This window comes from Triturus cristatus, chromosome 7 (genome assembly GCF_964204655.1).
Source record: "Triturus cristatus chromosome 7, aTriCri1.1, whole genome shotgun sequence".
NCBI lineage: Eukaryota > Metazoa > Chordata > Amphibia > Caudata > Salamandridae > Triturus > Triturus cristatus.
The window spans coordinates 1,356,790,394-1,356,811,730 of NC_140590.1; the positions used below are offsets into that span (position 1 = coordinate 1,356,790,394).

A 21,337-nucleotide genomic window follows, 5' to 3' on the forward strand; every position below is an offset into this window, starting at 1 on the left:
GTATGTATGTCTGTGTGTACGTTTTGGTATTTATATAGCATAAATCTAGCTGGGGAGCAGCGCAATACTGTACAATCATGGGGTTGATGTAAGAGGGTTCAATATTGTGTAAATAAATTGAGGATTTAAAATTTTGAATGACAAAATCACATCACCTTTGCCACCATATGCTCTTACCCAAAGCGGGTGGGCCTGGAGCTCACAAGAGATGCCTCCAAGACCCAGGGATTTTACACTTTTGAGTAGCACAATTACCCTACAATTTAAATATTTAAAATTATGTTACATTTCACTTGTTTACATTTTTGGGCAGAAGGATATTAAGCAAGTCACTGAGAATCAAAGATTGGATTAGAACCATGAGTTCTAAAGTGGACACAACATACCTTTTAACAGAAATAACTTATAAGAAGGTGTTTGGGGGAGGCAGGGATCATGATTTCAAGTTCTAGCGCTAGTTTTTCCTGTAAAGCTCATCACCAAGAGAAAAATTGAAGTCAATTTCTTTTCATCATTTCTGCTATTTTGCTCTAATAACCAATTGAGTAGAAGGCCCACGCCTATTTTTGCAATCAGGTAATAGTACTTTGTGAAATATTGTTACACTGCATTCTTAAAACATTTAGGTGTGCAGTTAACGCTGCAACAATCATAATGTTATGCTGGTTTTCAATTGCAAATTGTAGGTTACAATTCATATAGTTCATAGTGGTAAATGAAACCAGAACGTTGCTGATAGTAAAGACATGTAGGCTGCTTAGCTCATCCAATTAATTTAATTGTATAACTAAGAAAGTAAGAAGAGAAAAAAAGTAGCATATTTGTCTCTTCTGAGAACAGTATCAGGGTAGACGGTAAAGGCATAAACAACACAACACATTTCCATAAACATGTGATCAACTGCACAAAGATCGGGAACAATGCCTTTCTGATATTTCCTAAAAAAATGCATTGTTCACTTTTGCAGTGTCAGAAATAAAAAGAAAGTATCTTTAGTAATTATATAGGGTTTGCTCAACATTCATATGGTTATTCGAAAGTGTTCAAAAATATGCTTCGTCCAGTTAAATTATGTACATGTATATAGTTAAGTGTCAGATATTTACCAAAACAATATCTATTACATTAATGCATAACAATCCACATAGAACTGATTGTAAAAAAAGCTTTATGGTGAGGTCTAACAATGCAAGTGTGAGCAGTTCACAGATGTAGAAGAAACAAATACCAATTAGTCTGATGATGATCAGGCAGCTGCTTGATGACTCAAAACAATCGCTATGGCCTGTTTATCAAATGCTCATGATTTGACTTTATGATTTTAATTTTGTTAAATCTACATGAATATTGTTTTTAGATAAGACAGAAATCTCCTTCTTCACTCTTCTTCCTGAAAAACGTTATATTCATTGTGTGATGGGCAATTAGCATGGTCTTATTTTAAGTTTAGTTATTTAGCAACATTGAGTCCATATAAACAAACGTACATTCAAACACAGATTGATTTTATAAAAAAGATTGTAAATACATTTAACAGTTGGACAGTAGCGGACCAACGACAAATGCAACAGAGGACATCTTTATTTTGAGCATCTCCTTACACTCCACACTTTCTGAAAATTGCATACAAATTGTCATTGCTTTAATTACTTTAGATTGTTTGCCGACCAATCCATCATTCAAAAATCTGTGTTCTTAACCTGGTCAATAATATATCTATATCTATCTATCTATATATATATTCTTTACTTCAGTAAAACGTTGTCGAACAGCATACCTAAATATATTTTTTAAAGTATTCAAACTTTGTACAGTTGAAATAACACTAGTTCATCATCACTTTATTACCAAATATATGTCATAAAATAAACAAAAAACATACAAATAATAAGCTTTCCAGTTTTAAAAAATACATCAAGTAAAACACAATAAAAACATTCCAGATTGAGTAAAGCTATAGTTAATTAGTATGCCCCTTGCTGTATGCCAGTTTCGGCTAATTCTCAACTCTTCTGCACTCATTGTCATACCAACTTTTGTCTGGTTTCGTGCTTTTATCTCCTTGATAACCATGGTGCGGACCAGTGGCGTGTTATTTCCTGGAGAAAACCACGATTCATCGACATCTTCCTAATGGACTATGTTACATCTCTGCCATCTCACTTGAAAGACAGAACTGACTTCCTAAAGAAGATCCAGGGCATTCAATGGGGTGACAGATTTATTATGACCACAATAGATGTATGTTCCTTGTATACATCAGTTCGACATTCAGATGGAATCAAGGCTGTCCAACAGTTCTTAAAACAAGATCAGTGAGCTTTTTGGAACACTCAGAAATGCTCCTTGAAATGTTATCATACTGCCTTACCCACAACATCTTTCTTTTTAATGGGGACTTCTTTTTACAGAAACAGGGAACGGCAATGGGTACATAATTTGCCCCCACATATGCAAACTTACTCATGGGAGTGTGGGAGACGGATGTACTAGCTAGCAGATATAAGTCCAACATCAAGATCTGGACTAGATTAATCGATGACTTGTTCGTGGTCTGGGAAGGAGAACATCAGGACTTAGAGAATTTCATTGAATCACTGAACAAAAATAATTTTAACTTATCATTCATTTCCACAACTAGCAAAAAGAGTGTGATATTCTTGGATGTGGAAGTTTTTGTCAAGAATCAAAAAATCTGCACTAAAATACACTGGAAACCGACTGCCTGTAACAGTATACTCCACGCCAATAGTGGGCATCTGCAGTATCTAAAGTGGAGTATACCTTACGGACAAATGTTACGGGTAAAAATAAATTGTTCAGAACTGAACAATGCTGAACAACAACTTGATGAAATGAGTGCTTGTTTTCTGGAGATAGGCTACCCACTAGAAGTAATTAAAACAGCCAGAACGAAGGTCAACTTGAAATCAAGAGAAACCTTACTAGTGTTACAACAGGAGGATCTGGCAAGACAAGATGAAGAGGATGGGACAACGCGATTAATTATTGATTTTAACAATGATAACAAAGAACTGAAAAAGATTGTCAAAAAGAACTGGAATTTCCTCATGCTGGATGAGACACTGAGAAAAAAACTTTCACCTCATCCCAGCATAACATATAGAAAAACAGCTTCTTTAGGGGATATTCTTACATGCAGACATTTTGAAAACAAGGAACCAAAGAAAACAACTTGGCTGAACACCCCTGGATTTTGGAGGAGTTCCAAATGCAAGGCATGTGAACATGGTCAGAATACATCAACATTTAAATTACAGGATGGTAAAGTCGAACAAATCTCTGACCATATCACATGCGAGTCCAAATATGTGGTCTATATTATGAAATGTCCCTGTAAAAAAAAATATGTTGGGAGTACGATGAACAAACTAAAACTAAGGATACTCCAGCATCTGCGAGCTATCAAGAAGAATAAAGACTTTTCTTATCCCATCACCAAACATTTTTTTGAACACCACTCTAGTAATGATCAACATCTGAAATATTTTGCCATTAAAATTGTGCCCTTAAAAAGTTGAGGAGGTGACAGAACATTGGAACTAAGGAAAATGGAGTCTCGATATATCCTAGTAATCGGGACTGAAAATCCTTTTGGCCATAATGTGGATGCTGAGATCGATATACATCTACAATGATAGCAAAGCAGGAACTGATAATGATATGTTCATTTGACTAGCTCAAATTTAACCTGGGGACTAAACTCCTTTGTTAATACATCGAGAGAGAAAGAGCAAAAAACATCAAATAAGAGGAAATCATGTAAATGAATTTGTACAGGAGTGACTCTATCTTTTGCTAACAATCAATTAAATATCTGTTCTGGGGATTTGACATATAAACTAAAACAAGCCTTTCTTATCCATATTAGAGAGACTTTACTTGATCAGAGTCAAAATGTATCCACTAGTTTTAATTTAAATATGAAAATGATACTTCATTATGTTTCATATATAACACAAATACACATATACACATACTATAGATCGAATTAGTGAATACATCAGGTATACTCTGATCTTAATAATTTAATAAATTAATTATTTAATTCTCTTTATATGGATGTTTCATTACTGATTGAAAGCTTACATTCTTAGCAATTAGGTATACATTTAGAATGTCCAGTGTAGTGCAACATTTCCTCTACTCTTTGACCAATCTGACGTGCAGTGTGTACAATAGATATGCAGCTGAGGAAAGTTCATTTGCTGTGTAGTCTAATTTCGTTAAAATGCAGGTGGTTCGGCCCCCCCATAGCTCTCCCTCTACTAGTTGAAGTCAAGTCAATAATCACTTCATTCGATTTAGCATAGTAAATCATATAAGTACATAAATAAAAACTGTTCAGTAAAATCACTTCCAAATACAGTACATCACATTTCATAAAGAAGAATGAAACACCCCCACTAAAAACCGCAATACATAAAAACAGACACTATGACTAGATATAAGCTGTAGAAATATTAGAGCAGGACTTACGTGAGTACAATTCAATGGCAAAAAGAGTTGACGTATAAACATATGTCATAAAAGAATACATTTGGGACAAATAAAAACAATATGTAAAGTGCCCAGTGCAGCAGCCATTTCACTTGTTCAAATTGGAGGCTCCAAGGAGTTGTGCCAACCAGCTATAAGCTGGGGAAACAGATTCAAACGAAAATAGGACAACAGTCGTCTGTGCAAAACAGGCTTATCAATTGTTAAATATGAGGATTTCACTAGAGCATAAGGGCACATGAAATTTTAGACATCATACATTCAGCCCTTTTTCCTTGCACATTAACGTGAAAGCCCTCCTTAACCCATGAGACAACAGCTTTGAAAATTTGTTCTGGGTCAGAGAAAAGCTCTAGTGTACCAAGCTCACCCAGTGTACTTTTAACATAATACAGCCAGCGGATGAGATGACAATACTTCAAATCCAGACAATCTCTTAGAATCTTTCTGTTAAATTCTATATCATTTTTCATCCAAACAGAAAATCAAAGAAACAATGAGCGGATTTGAATATAATCAGAAATATACCCTGCCCCTAATTCCTCATGCACAGTCTCTGAGGGGACATTCTGGGGGATCATCAGAATCCTCCTAAGGAGTTTATTTTCGGCGACTTGGATAGGCTGACATGTCTTATAACCACAAATCTCGCAGCTAAACGCCACTGTCCCTCTACTTGGTTTACTTCCCTCTGTGGTGAACCCCGTGAAGTCCAGAGGTGTTTGTTGGGCACTAAAAGTGTTTGCTGCCCACGTCTTAGGAAGCAGCATATCTCCTTTGTACTCACAAATTCTATCAAGCCGATATCCTCCAGCTTTGGTTGTAGTCCAGCAATGTTCCATGACAGGGTATTGATCCCACTTACCCCACCTTGCGTACAATTGCTGTCCGTGAGCTTGCGGGTGTAGGCAGCAGATGGGGGCTTTCTTTCCATTAAAAACATGTAGCAGCTCTTGGGCAGAGTTTCTCAGGGCTACTAAGAGCTATTGGCAACCATTGCCAATTGGCTTCCTCTATTCGGGGAGCAGGCCTTGTGTCCTCTCTTATGGTGACTGCCCTAACGGCAGTAGACCTCCACATGGTCAATGTTAGAGTTTTTTCATTGCTTGGCGTACCTGGTGAGAATCTGTAGTTGCCTTCTTGGAGGGCCTTGTGGTTCTTGCGGCTCTCGCTGTGCACTTGGTACCGCACATGATTACTTTTGATGATCATGAACTGTATCAGCTGGCCTTGCTTTTCACCATTGTGGGAGGATGGCCCATCAAGAGTAGGCAGTGTATTTTATCACTAATCAACTTGGGGGTGACTGGTGTGTAGAATTCTACTTCGCTGTATAAACCCTCTCCTATTGCCTCAAATGTTGCAGGGTTCGGACTGCTCGGATTTACTAGTTTTATGTCCTGTGCTGATATCATGGAAAGTGCAGGGATAGCCCGGAACACCTCCAACAAGCTTGTGCGGTTCAATGGAGGTAGATGCTCAGGGTCTGGAAAAAGGTGGATGAAAGTGACTTCCATTGCTACGTAGCCAGTGCCTCTAAAAATGGGACTGGAGGTACCTTGGAGTGATAGATCAGGCACTCCCAATGATTGTACATAGGGTGGAGGGAATGCTCTTGCACAAGTATTTAGTGCCTCTATGTCCTGAAGAGGGGCATCAGTGAATTCCCCCACAATAGGGCTTTGATTTCCATTGATCCACCGAAGTTAAGGTGGATGTGACTTGCACAGCAATGGTGCTTGTGCTCATGCCTGATGGAGGACAGCTATTTTCGTAGCTTCTTTTCTCTTTTAGTACACACCTTTGGGATGTTTTGGTTCTCTTAGCTTTCTTTTTCATCCTTGGTGCTAATCTCTGTTGTGAGATGTTCTCCCCTTCCTTTTCCAATGCCATTGGGGGCTCAAGAATTTGTGAAGTCAATTTCCTAAATATTGGGGATAACTGTTTTTTATTGCGGCCTTTTGCCGGCTCTGCAAAAAGATTGTTTAAATTGTACCTCTCTTCTTTGTCCATAGTTATAATTTTTAGTTGAGATCACTTCCTCTTTACTTTAGGCCTTCTCTGCAATTGGACCACGTTTTTACCCTTCTTTTTGCCCACAACATCTGGACTCTGAACTAGTTTATTAATTGCTGCTTTGCGTGTTGTGGGATCTGGCATCTGGCTTGCAGGGCTAGTCTTCTTCAAGGCTTCCAGTGGCAATTCAGTTTCTGCCAGAGAATTTACTTTGCCTTTGGAATTTGTACAACTGCTGACAGCAGTTCTTGGTTGGGTGTGCTTCATTGCTTCGTCTGATGGAGTATCGCGGCTTGAATTTGCTACGCTACAGCGGTCAGGGCCAGGTTTAGCGCCTCTAGTTCTAGGGCTCCTTCAAATAGTAGTGAAGCAGGATTAGTTAGTCCATCAGGTCTGGGTAGAGAGGCAGGCCAGGTACTTACACTAGTGCTTGTTCAAATTGATACTTTGGGCTTGGTCGGTTTCATGGGCATGGCTTTCAATATAAGCATGAGGAGATCGTGCTGGGATCATTGACGTGGACAATATTCTCGAAGTGTGAGTAGTGAATTCAAAACCTGTTTCAATGAGTAATGGATGCTGGAAATTATGAGGCCTTGATCTGAGCTGCTAGGGAGGCTTTGTGCTTTAGGGTTCTCAACAAAGGAGGTGCCTGGACCTATGGGCAAGGGCAGTGTAAGACTAATGCCCAACATTTCGTCGATGGACGTGTTGAAAGTGGGAAATTTCCCAATCTTTGCTGGTGAGTTAATTAATTCCTGGTAGGTTTATATTATGGTCAGTATATAGATAGGGATATCTGGCAATGTTTAGTCATTCGAAAGTTGCAGATTAGTTGGGCTGGATGCCCACGAAGAGTCAAAGTAACATTGTGATGTTGCTCATTTGCATTCACACTTTTTTTGCTTCTGAGTCTCTCATTGTAAGTGCCCTTCCCACATGTAAAAAGGCAGAAGATACAGGGCTTGCTGGTCTTCTAAGTGGATTAGCATATGTTTCGACACCAACAGTTTTTTAACACTTGGTCCTTCATTTGATCAACAACTTTTCCACTGCTTCCGCTGGAAGCAGGACTGCTTGGACTAACTGAGGCCTGTCAAAAGGGCCTATAGATAGGACGGGCGTTGACGTGATTCCTGGCTCTTCTTCGAAATGCCCAGGAAGTCTAATGGGAGTGGGGCAGGAAGCTCCACGGGATGACGTAGATTGAATTGTCCCTGCTGTGTGTGGGGCAAAGCGTAGGGTTTCTATGGGACTTCCTTGCTCCAGCTCATTTGAAGGCGATGTAATAGTTTTGTGTTTGATCCTAGTTTAGTCTCCTATATTGACCTGATCTCCTACCTTCTGAGTTGGCGTTGAAGAATGGGACAAGGGCAGTACTTCGTCTTTGTCGTTTGAGGGCTCTGGTTCCCTTGCCACTCCCCAGCTGGTTTTTCCACTGACCTCATGAGACTCTGTAATCCCATTTTCAGATACCCTCTTTCTTGTTGCGTTGTGGCTATAGCTGTTTTGTTTATCCTGGGAGGTCAGGTAGAAGTTTGTGATCAGTCTCTTGTGGTTCCTATGCATGGCGTTGGATTTTGGGCTTCTTACTAGACATCGTACTAGGCTATCAGAGCACACACAGGGCTGGGATAACTGTGGAGACTGGACAGCGTGGAATAGTGGAGGTTTCATGCTTGGTGATACGGGGGTTTACAGTGGGGGAAAAGGTTAAACCGTTCGAGGGCTGACTATTCTGGACTGGTTCTTGTACTTCCCCCCCTTGCTGAAATAACACTAGTTAATACTACCATTTCAAAGGAACCCTGGGTGTAGATGGAAGCCCCATACAGTTTAGACCAAACATAACAGTGGGCATATGAAATTACATAAATATTTTCACCTGAACAACACACTAGAATAAACTTAACTTTGTACTATTTTTACTGATTTTGTAGTGAGGAACGAAGTAAACTAATGTTTCGCTTCATTTCATATATGGAATTAAGGTAATGATTAAGCCATTAGCAGTTATTGTTCATGCTTAAATAGGTTTACTCCTTTTTCAGCTCAGTACAAAACATTAATATTATGTTATGGTGTGGAACAAAACCTGTTAAAAAGATTCTGTTTTGCAAATGTATTTTTAAGCCTACTCGATTACATTTCTGTATATAATAAATTAGCACAAAACTGTCTACTTTAACCCTTATTCTAATCAAAATTAAGAAAACCTTATAGATTAAATCAGATAAAAAAAGTAATCACTGAACAGAAATTGCAAAACATTTTGTCGTTTTTCTTTTACAGCTCAGCATACATCATACGCAATGTTGGCTTTGATGAACAAGAGTAAGTTTTGTGACTACATACACCAACCATGTGTGATTTATGTTTATAAGTGCATATGTTTATGGCTTTGTTTACTCCAATATGTGTGAGAATTGAGGTTTAGGTTTCGCAAATAATGTATTTTAGGAGGATAATGGCTGGATTACTCGCTTGTCATCGATATAATACCAGTCATATCTTACTTTCGCCAGTCCTTATCCAATGAGGCAAGCAACAAGGAGGTCACTTTGCTATTTATTTTCTCAAAGTGAGAGATTTTAAACAACCTCACACTGACAGAGTTGGCCATGGGAGAACTGACCATCTGTATCTTGTAATGTAAAATGAAACATGAGGGATTGCCCATGGTACTGCCACTGAAACTATCCCTAGAAACATCCTGGAAACATCCTGCTCCTTGTTCTACCCTGAAGTGCCTAGGACCTGTTCTGTCTCATATGCCAATAGCGTGTCTGACCCTACTGCCCAAGATCACAGTGGGGCTAACCTTTATAGCCTAACTTTGAAACTACATTCAATAGCTCTGAGCACCTGAAGGGTCACCCTATACATGTAAAACAGTTCTGAGCTACCGACATTCAGCAGTGCAAGGGGTCCCCTCAGTCTAATGGACAATAATGAGTTGGAAAATATCCTCCTAACAGTAATGTATGTCGAGCCAGACTATACGTAGAAACTTTGGAGATGGATGCAACACTAATAGCTCTGGTGAAACATGAGTACATGATTCTGCACACAGTGTTGATCCCAGCTCACCCAATCCTTCTGCAGTGGGCGCTGTTAGTAAAAAGAAGATCTTTGCTTGAAAGGACTGTAAAGTCACCTCTTCTGAGGGCTTACATTGTGTACATCTAAAGAACTATGTGCCACAATGACACAGCTGAAGTAAAGGAATGGATCCAGCTGGAGGACATGAAAATGAAAAGCTCTTCAGGAGACATATTTGCTTCCTACAAAATTCTCTACAAGCTCAGACTCCTGCCAGTTGAGCCCTCAAGATGGAAATCACTAGACCTATATAAGAGTCCTCTGCTTCTTCTTAGTGGTGACACTTGACACTATAAACTTAAAAAAATTAAAAGCTTAGGGTGTCAAGTGGCACACAAAACGTGTGAATGCATTTGTGCATGTCTGTGTTTGTATGTGTTAGCACTTTAAAGCCAAACCTTTTGGCTTTAGCAAACCTTGTTAAAGATTGCAAATATTTCCACTAACCTCCATGAACTCGTGGTTGGCCTGACATAATTAGAACATTTAAAATAGCCATGATGAAAGTGAACAAATGCTCTATGCTCACTTTTTCTAATCAAATCAGATCCTGCCACTTTGCATGGAAACTGTTGTTACAAGGTTACCAATTTCATAGGCTTGTAGCTTTTCCGAAGACGTTCAATTGCCATGCAATCGTGTGTGTGGAGAAGGGTCACTTTCTCTTTATTTTGATGCAGATATACGAAAGAGACAATTTAAGTGCCATTCACTAGGAGATCACATACAAGTTCTGTTCTTCTAAAGCACAAGGTTAATACCTAGACATTCATCATGATGGTGCCAACTCTAACATGCGACTTTCAGATATTTGATTTAATACTGTTGTGTAGTCCTTCTGAATGGCTTGAGCCAATCTGTTTCACCCTTAGTCCTTTAAATCCATTGTCATATGTATTTGGAGATCAGCTCAAGGCCTTTCCCGGCCACTAGAATGGCTTCCAGCGCGAAAGAAGCCTTCTCGACTTAAGAGACCAATTATAAAATATGATAAAAATTCAGTACAAAACTAAAACATCATAAAACCAGAAAAGCACAATGTTAGATTACCACGTGAGACAGATAACTGTGCAACAGCGCATGGAAACTAAAGTGCAAGTGCATGTACATAGATACAAAAAAGTACAACCATAGTGAATTTAAAAATTACATTAAAAACTTGTCCGCTTATACCATGCACCCTGTGGATACTTCACTATACCGTATACAGCAAATGGGTTTTGACCTTGCAGATGTTCAATCTAGTAGACACAATTTATGACATGCCGGGACTATCCATTTAGAAAGACTAGCTTAGTATGGTGAACAAAAGAAGAGAAAATGTTCCTCAGTCTCATTCATGTAAGAGTAGGCACAGCATGCTGCAAAGCTTCCGGCATTGGCTGGCCAAGTGCTTGAGAATGTCTTGTTACTTACCGGTAATCTTCATTACCCCGATTGGGGTCCTCCCCGTCCCAGTCCTGACATAGTAAGGCAGTCCTGCCTCTACCCAGCCAATCAAAACGCCTGAAAGAACCAAAGGCTAAAGGTTACATAAACCCCTTCGCCATGCCTGTTATCAACAAGACCCAGACACAAACACAGTGGGAGGGAGGGAGGGAGGGAGGGAAGAGGACTGGGACGGGGAGGACCCTAATCTGGGTAATGAAGATTACCGGTAAGTAACAAGACATTACCCCCTCATGGGTCCTCCCTGTCCCAGTCCTGACATAGCGAGGAACTCACAAGCAGAGCACCAGAAAGAAAAAATGCAGGACACCGGGGATCCATGCAAAAAGTTCAAAACTTCAATGAAAGAAATGATCAATGAACAGCAGTGTTCAACAAGCGAACAGCAAAACTGTCAAGAGAGGCATGTAAAACATCAAGTCGATAATGCCGGACAAATGAGTGATGGGACTGCCAGGTGGCCGCCCTACAAATCTCCTGGATAGAGACCCCCGCCGCCTCAGCCCAGGAAGCGGACACAGAAGGCGTCGAACGACCCTGCACCTGAGACGGAGGAGGCAGATCCACAGACTTATATGATTGGCAGACCGCCAAACACACCCATCGAATGATCGTAGAAGTGGAAACCTTCTTTCCCTTAGCCACACCCCTACAGGAGACAAACAGGGCAGGAGAAAGCCGAAACTCCAGCAAGCGCTGGAGGTAAATCCGAAGAGCCCTCCAAACATCCAAAGAAGAAGGAACAAGGAAATTCTCTTCCGTAGGCAAATCAGGAAGCACCACCTCCTGCTGCAAATGGAACTTGGAAGAGACTTTTGGCAGAAAGGCAGGGTCAAGTCGTAAAACAACCCGATCCTGGAGGAATTGGAAATAAGGAAAGGAAATGAGCAAGGCATCCAACTCACCCAACCGACGAGCGGAGGTGATGGCCAGCAAAAAAGCCTCCTTAGCGGACAACCACAAAAAAAACGCCTCCAACAAGGGCTCGAAAGGGGGCAACTGCAGACCCTGCAGAACAGTAGGCAAATCCCAGGAAGGCACGACCACAGGAGAGAATGGACGACAGAGCCGAAAGCTCAGAAGAAGCCGACTCACCAAAGGAATAACAACCTCCAAGTAAGCCCCAGGACCTCGACAAGCACAAACCGCCGCCCACTGAGCAGACAAAGTGGAAGGGGAAAGGCCCTTTAAAAAAACATCCCAGAGAAAATCTAGCACAGAAGCAGGATCCCCAAGCACAGGATCCACACAATGTGAAGTACACCAAGAGACAAAAGAACCCCAATGACGACCATAGCATTTAAGGGCCGAAGGGACAACTGGATTTCACGAGCCACCACAGAAGAACAGCCCAAAAACTCCAATATCAACCGCTCAAGAGCCAGGCCGCCAGTTGCAAACGACAAAGACAAGGCAGAGAGAGGAGCGGAAACTGAAGAGGAGCCGGAACCAAAGGAAGCCGGACACACTGACCCTCCGCCAGCCAAAACAGGAGAGGAAACCAAAGGCGGTGAGGTCAGAAAGGAGCAATCAACAGGACCGGCACTCTCTCCCCCCCGAATCTTCTGCAGCACCCTCGGGAGGAGGGGAATAGGAGGGAAGGCATACAGAAGACCCGAAGGCCAGGGAATCGAAAGAGCATCCACCGCCCAAGCCTGAGGACACATCACCGCCGAACAAAACCGGGGGAGAAGAGCATTGTGAGGAGAGGCAAAGAGATCGATTCAGGGAATCCCAAACTGAAGACAAAGGGCCTGGAACAGAGGAAGAGAGAGATGGTACACAACAGAGGATGGAAGATTGCAGCTCAAAGCGTCCGCATGAAAATAGAACTGTCCCAGAGTGTACACAGCCCTCAAGGCCAACAGATGAGATTCCACCCAAACACAAATCATGGAGGCCAGCAGGTTCAGAGACGCGCACTTGGCCCCCCCCTGAGGGTTCAAGTAACAACGAGCCACCTGATTGTTGGTACAAACCAACAGATTCGTCCCGTGGAGATGAACCTGAAAGAACTGTACCGCCTCCCAGACGGCCGCCAACTCCCGCCATTTCAAGGAACGGGCACTGTCCCTCCGTAACCACCGACCCTTGGCCTCCAAGGACCCCAACGTGGCCCCCCAACCCCAAAGACTGGCATCCATACTCAACAAAAGGGGAGGTGGAAGAAAAAAAACGCACCCCCTTCTCCAGATTGGGAGTGCAAAGCCACCAGTCCAAGTCCCGAACCAGAGCAGGAGAGAGATGAATCAGAGTCTTGTAATCTGCCCGGGAGGAGTCCCACCGAGCCAACAGATGAGTCACCAAGGGCTTGAGATGTAGGCGAGCCCAAGGAACCAGTGCAGTGGTGGCAGCCATCACCCCTGGACCCGCAACCAAACACGAGCCAGGGCAGAGGGACGACTCAACAGATCCCGCAACAGAGTCTGCAGGAAAAGGATCCGAACAGGAGGGAGAAACACTGCCCCCAGAGAGGTGTCGAACAGACCCCCGATGAACTGAAGTCTCTGAACAGGATCCAGATGAGACCTGGCCAGATTCAACTTGAACCTCAGATCCTGGAACAGGGTCAACGTAGCCTCCACCGCCAGAAGAGCCTTCAGAAAGGAGGAAGCAGAGATCAAACAATCATCAATATAGGGAAACACGGAGAAACCCCGATGCTGCAAAACCCCCACAGCAGGAGCTAATACCTTGGTAAAAGTCCTGGGACCAGTGGAGAGGCCGAACGGCAAAACCTGAAACTGGAAATACATCCCTTGGACAGCAAACCTCAGGAACCACTGACTGGCCGGATGGACTGGAACGTGAAAATAGGCGTCTTTCAAGTCCAGAGAAGCCAAAATATTGCCCTCCTGGATGAGGGAAATGACGAACTGCAAGGTGACCATCCAAAAATGATCCAACCGCACCAAATTGTTTAAAGATCGGAGATTCAGTATCGGACGGAATGCACCATCTGGCTTTGGCACCAGAAACAGCCCCTTTTGACAACAACATGGTGACGCCAGAAAACATGGCAGACCGCCTCACGGTATCTCTTGACAACGGGGTAACTTGAAAGCAATCCAGAGGGGGAGGGCCCCGGAAAGGAATCTGGTAACCCAACCTGATGACAGACAAGACCCACTGGTCAGAAATCAGAGCTGACCAACGGTCCAGAAACAAACTGAACCGAACCCCCACAAAGGCATAGTCACTTCTGTCCCACACCAGAGGGATTCTGCTGCTGCTGCTGAAGCCGGGACTTATAATAGAACGCGGCCCCCCGACCACGGGCCCGACCAGAAAAGGGCTGAGAAGACAAAGCCCCCTGAAAACCCTGTTTATGAAAAAAGGATTTCTTCTTAGGCACAGGCTGAAAAGGCTTCAACATCTTCTCGTCCGCAGAGCGCTGTACCATTGCATTCAAAGCATTGTCAAAGAGACGGGTACCCTCAAAAGGCAGCTTATGGACCAAGGCCTTCTGCACAGCCTCAAGACACAGCAGAGGAGAAGGCCCACAAGGAATCAAAAGCCACATCCAAGAGAAATTGCGCCAAGACCCCCATCTGAGCCAACACAAGAGTAGGGTCCCCCTAATCCTTAAGACAGTCAAACAACTTCTCAAAATCCTTCAGAAGGACCTGTGAGGCATAGGCCGCATAAGTGCTAGCACGCACCCCAAAATGAGAAGCTGTGTAAGAACGTTTGAGAGCAGACTCCACCTTCCGCTCCACCGGATCAGTCAGGGAAGTCTCCTCTGATGACAAAGAGGAAGAGGAGGCGGAAGCCATAGAGGACAAAAGAGAATTGACTTTGGGAATCGCAGGAAACTGGGTGTCAAAGTCCGCAAGTCGATATCGCTTCCCCAGAAAGCGAGGAATACCCTGCTTATCAACCTCAAGCCATTCTTTAGACAGTATATCCTTCAGGACATCATGGAAGGGAAGGTCACCCACCACAGAGGAACTATATTGGGCGTAACACCCCTCATCAGACAGTGATTTAAGGTCAAAACCAAGCACCTCCCAAATATGGACCAGCATGTCCGAAAAAACCTTGCCCTAGACGTACTTTCCCTTAGGGGAATTGTCCATTTCGTCCTCATCATCTTTAGACCTCTTCGCCGCAGGCTCCAACAGTGCAGACTGGACAGCTGAATTGATCAACTCCTGCAAATCAGCCCTAGAAATCTGCAAAACGTCATCCTCTTGCAGGTCCTGGACATTATGCTGCTTGGAAACCGCCTTTGCAGGCACAGGAGAAGAAGCCCCCTCACTTATGGTGAGCAAAACAGGAGTAAACCTCACAAAAACTCTCAATGCACAAAAAAGAAGTGCCCAGCAACCTCCATTAAATAGTGCCCCCAAACACCAAATCTCGCAACATGAGACCTGGAACTTCAACAAAAAGGGCAGCCCTGTAGTTTCCACTCACAGCCACATACTTCAAACATGGCCGCAGGGGGCTGGACGCTGTACTAAACCACCAGCGCCGGAACTACCAGGGGCCAGGACACCAGGAGAGCTCTCCGCCCCAGCCCAGCACATGCGCGGGGAGCATCCTGACCCCGGAACAGGAGCGCGACCGACCGGAGCACCGGAGTGGCCGCGCAGAGAGAAAACAGCAAAAACATATGCATTTAGCCACAAAACTTGGAATCAGTGATACGGCACCGCAACCATTCTGCAGGAAATACCAGAAACAGGGACAGGAACCCGGAGCACCAGCATTCCGACTGCTGTCGGAGCGGAAAATAAACAGGCATGGTGGTGGGTGGGAGGGGTTTATGTAACCTTTAGCCTTTGTTATTTTCTGGCGTTTTGATTGGCTGGGTGGAGGCATAACTGCCTCACTATGTCAGAAATGGTACGGGGAGGACCCTTGAGGAGGTTATGCTGGGAGGGGAAGGATGCTGTAATGAAATTTTAAATAAAGGGATCTTACAGCAGCAGGGCAGATTGTATCTAAAATGTTTTCATAAAAAGGAGAAGCTTTAAAAGTTAGAAAATATTGGGTTATCACACCTGCAGCTTCAGAAGCAATACGTTTTGCATAGTGCCTTTCTCAAAACTTTGGTTTTAACAGTTCCAAGGAGCCCTGTCCGATGAGCTCAGGCGAGTTCCAGAAGTCTACCAAGCCCACCTTCATCAAGTTTGCCTTGATTAATCTTAACCAAGAGATCTTCCTTAAAACTCCTGGCCTTTCAAGGATGTCAGCTAGGCCCTCCCTATATGGGAGACAGGACATCCAACTTCCAAATACGCACCCAATAAGCTAATGGGCGCAGCTTGGCCACCAGGCCCAGAGGTCTTATTCCAAGACCAAGCCATACAGGTAGAAAAGGGCAACTCTGAGGGAGTGATAATAGTGACCACACACACACTTATTTTCCTCGCAACATAACTTAGTCAAGTCTGAATTGGCCCATTATTTGCTTCTATAAAGTGCTGCAGTTAAAACTGTGCCCTGTATATTTGAAGGGGTGGCGGTTATTATGGTAAGACTTGGCTGGTTTCTCAAATCTAAGGAAGGCCCTGGCCCTGTGTTTTAATGTAGCAGCACTCTTTTGCATCTGGGCCTCCCACGAGTTGGAATTTGATATTTGAATACCAAGATAATCAAAGTCCCTCACTCTATCAAGGGAGACTATTTGCTTTGATAACCTCCCCCTAAAGTTTTGTGCAGGTTTGTGGGGTCAATCACACCCACAGTTATGGTAGAAGAAATTATCTTTAGGTGAGAAACTGAAATCGTATGTTGAATGGTTCTTTCAGGGCAGCCGCAATCAAACGAGCAAACCAACTGGACAAGAAGGCAACTGAGTTGGGACGGTGGCTGGTCAAAGGTGCCGAAGATGAAGCCGAGGATGATGATGAGGAATTTGATTTATTCAGCAATGATATGCCCGTTATCAATTTAAACCCGGTGCCGAGGTAAGCATGAAATACCTTTAATGGTGATAATTTGCAAATACAAGTCTGGTTTAATACACTATTTGAAGCACAAAACAACACACAGCATGACAGAGTTCACACTCCCATTCTTGTTATTACATCTTGAGTTTCATGAGCGACAAGACGTAATCCTGTCCGACAACGGTATAATGCAGGTTCCTGCCCTACTGCATCCCTATCACTGTTATTCTGAGAAAATAGATTTGTTATTAATACACTTACTTATGAGACTTCCATGTACACTTATGGTGACAGGTTTGGATGATTATGGGCTGATACACCTTTTCATTTTTCAGTGGTAATTAAAATAACAGCTATTCAATTCAATAATAGTGGCACACTAAGGACAATATTGGGCCAGATGTACGACCGTTTTTTGCGATCACAATGGGGCATTTGGCCCATTTGCGATTGCAAAAAACAGATGCACAATGTACTAATCCTATATTTCAAGTCGCTAATCTATTACAGACTCGCAAAATAGGATTAGCGACTCGCTATTAGGAAGGAGCGTGCCAAGGGCGTCCCTTCCTAATAGAGAGTGCAAATGCCATGTATGAGTGTTTTGCGACTGCATTTACGGTCGCAGAAAACTCGCAGTTTACCCCCTACTTCAAGTAGATGGTAAACCATTTGCAAACAGTGAGGGGTTCCCAGGGAACCCCTTGCCCTTTGTGAATGGATGCGCAAATATTTTTTACGAGCAGGCAGTGGTCCCAGGGACTACTGCCTGCCCTCAAAAAATGAAACAGAAAAGTTTCATTTTTCTTTAATAAATGCATCCCTTTTTCCTTTAAGGAAAACGGGCTGCATTTAAAAAAATAAACTGCTTTATTGACAAAGCAGTCCCAGACATGGTGGTCTGCTGACCCCAGCAGGCCACCAAACCAAATGGGGTCACAAATTGCAACAGCCTCATTAATATTCATGAGGCATGCAATTTGCGAACCCATTGGGATTCGTAAACAGTGTCTAAGACACTGTTGTACACTGAATATGCGACTCACAAATTGCAACTCGCAATTTGTCGCAATTGTCGCAAAATTCAATGGTCGCACATCTGGCCCAATGAGTAGTTTTACCAGGGCAGTCGTGCACTGTATTTAACATTCATATACTTCAAACATAAACCTCAGCCTTCGGTTGTGCACCATGGTATAGATACATTGTGTGACCCAAGGCTGTACACTGGATGCAAGACACAAAATCCCCAAACGCAGGATCATCAATTTTGGGGCACTGGTGGGATTCATACTGAATGCTGTCATGCAGTCTGTGGTGCATTGAGACATGCTGGTTACTGCATGCAGAGGCGTATAAAATATGTGCCATTTTGTCGATGAAAGTGTCTCATGCAATTCAGCTAATTTAGGTGTTGGCTCTGTTGGATTTACAAATCCCTGCTACATCTGTGAAAACCAGTGATGTAGTATTATTGCTGTACGTGCCACGAGAGGTTCAATTAACTTTTGCCTCTGTCTGCAAGAATTCATACCATCTTTCTTAGACATTTTAAGTTTGGCTGTTTGCCAAAAAGATATCATTTTTGCAAATAGGAGTTCTTCTCTTATGGGTAAATGCGCAATTATGTTGGCCTTTGCCTATGCTCTCAGGCTCTGTTTGCTGGGCACTAAGGGGCCGATTACGATGTCATGTGGAATCTTTCCGCCCGACTCCTTCTCGGAATTGGTTCCGAACGACTCGCGATCAGCGGTTCCGCATGACCAATTACGATGATTCCAAACACCGTTCGGTCGGACTCCCATTGACATCTTTGGGAGCTCGAGTTCCGACCGACAACACAGGCTCCTATGGGAAAAATGGGTGTATGCGGAAAACCTTGCACCCTGTTGCGGGCACCCCATAGTGCCTTTCACGCAGTGCATGGTTTTACAGGGGGTCCCTTGGGTACACCCTCAGCCCCAAACTGGAAACCTCAGGATGAAGGGGAGCCTGAAGGGGCCCCCAAAGTCAGTGTCCGACAGCCTTTTTGTGTCAGACTGTCTGACTCGGAAAGGCTATTAGAATCCGACATCGTAATCGGTCGGTCGGAAGTGCTGTCCGTAGAACTGTACGATTTGGCTCTGACCGACACAGACTCTCAGAGAGCCGGTCGGAACCAATTCGAAATGACTGAACGGGTCCCCTTCCGACCGCGAACATCGTAGTCGGTTGGGCGGAATTGAATCCGATCGAGTCGGGCGCATGGGTTCCGACACAGTCTAGGAGAATTTGACTGTCGGTTGGAGGCTTTCACACAACATTGTAATCGGCCCCTTAATTACACTTCTTTGGAGCACTGTGGATGAGTCTTACCTCTCGCTCGAGGATTCTTCTAGCTGACCACAGTATATCCTCTCAACTACGTTTTTAATTCCCCAAAAGCAAACTATGTGCTTTCTTTATTTCAAATCCTTGTAATTTAATTGCGGTTTCAAAGCTTTGATTAAAAAAGACACATGTTGTAGCCCTAAAGTCACTCAGGGCCCAAGTTACAAAGGTAAACTTAGACCTAAAGCCTAAGTTTAAACCTGAAGCCTAAGGGCCCCAATTCCCAAAGTTAAACTTAGACCTGAAGTCTAAGGGCCCCAATCACACATTTAAACTTAGACCTGAAGTCTAAGCTTAGAATTCAGGTGTGCTGCAGAAAAGACAGGACTGGGGCTGCTAATTAGCCCCTTTCACCATTGTAGACATTACTCTGCCTCCGATGGACCGACAGGCTCCTTGAGCCCGTCGGATCTGTGGTGGTCGTTCTCTCTGACCACCACACAGCCGTCCGCCATCCAAATGTGGCGGGTGGTGAAGTTGTTGAAAATGGTGGGAGTCTGCCACCAATAGGCTGTCGGTGGCGGTTTCCCCGCCATTGTAATCAGGCCCTACGATATTTAAAAAATGTATATTACTTACCTTAAGCTCAATATTCTTGACAACGGTATTCTTGCTCACGATATTTCCAAGCCATGATATTTTTGACTCAATATTTTTGCAAGTCGATATTTTGTCTCAGCACCCATCTTGTCATCTTCCTCCAATATTCCACCCAAGGTTTCCGCATTCAATGAACAGAAAGATAATTTAAGAGTCAGTACGGGCCTTTATGTCATCAACCGAGTGCAGCATGAAGCATATGCAGGCATTATTTGTGTAGACAGGAACCTGATTGATTTTCATCTGTATTTGGACGTGGGGCAGTTACATGCTTTCCTAGTCCTTTTTAATTGGAGCTGCAATAGATGCTTCAGTCTTCATCCCATTTTGGTAATCTTTGAATACAATTGTCAGTAATTGGTCTTTGATGGATCTGTTTTCTGGTTCTTTTTCACCCATTAATATAAAGTGATAATAAACTTCCAAGAAGATAAAGGGACATGCAGAGGTAAACAAAGATGCCAGTTGTCAGCGCTTTGCACCAATAAATTCAAAGGGTCGAAACACAGGATTGGTGCCTTGCGAGTCCAAAGTACAATGTCCCAAGTAAAATAAAGAAACCTATGCAGGACAGTACTCAAAGTCAAAATCATGAAGGTTCAATCAAAATCAAAAGTCATTACAGAAATCAACATGGTAGTTAGTCAGTTTAAATCAGCATCAAAATATTTCATAAATCAAGAGAAAAGTTTAAGGATAATGCCAAAATACAGACTGCAATAACCATAGAGTCTTCCCTTATTAAAGCAAGAAAAGGGTCCAGCACACATCCCTAAAAAGGCGCATTTTACATGTTGACAGGAGTAGGAAACCGAACCCTCAGCACGGTGTAAAATGGCGTGTTGCGTAACAAAAACCAACCAACATTGCAAAAATGATATTACGTGATACAGTATTCTCAAGAGGCCGCTTCAATATTTAACAAGTAAAGATTCCCTTTACCCTACATACAAAGGCACTTGACACCACCCTGTAAACAATGATCCATTTAAAATGAGTAAAAACAGTTGTGGCTACAAGCAGCAAAGCCTTGATTATTGCAGCATTACGAGAACATCTCTGGCATGACATCCTTCAAAGGTAAAAGGTTAGATACAGCACAAGAAGCTTTACCATAAAATGAAGTCCACTTCGACTATTTTATGAAAAAGGAAAAACACAAAAGAAAAAGCATGCTTGTTGAGAATTTTCCATGCCGCTGTAAAAGCCACATTGTCTTCAACTGTAAGTGCAAACAGAGAAAAAGTCTAGTAAATTAGTTTTGTGGACTTACAGCCTGATTAGGATGGTGGTCAAACTTACGTCCGACTGCCATCCCTTCGGAAACGGGACTGCCCCACTAGCTGTTGGCGGTCCTGCAACGGGTATAACGTTGTGAC

At 43.1% G+C, this 21,337-nt stretch overlaps 1 protein-coding gene across 1 annotated transcript in view; it reads left to right on the forward strand.

Annotated features, from left to right (window-relative positions):
* Positions 1 to 21,337, forward strand: part of LOC146812054 (fer-1-like protein 4) — a 1,053,957-nt gene that overhangs the window by 256,680 nt on the left and 775,940 nt on the right. The window contains exons 6-7 of the mRNA XM_085619061.1: positions 8,830 to 8,871; positions 16,848 to 17,006. Coding sequence (XP_085475187.1) covers positions 8,830 to 8,871; positions 16,848 to 17,006 — 201 coding nt within the window. The remainder of the gene's footprint in view (positions 1 to 8,829; positions 8,872 to 16,847; positions 17,007 to 21,337) is intronic.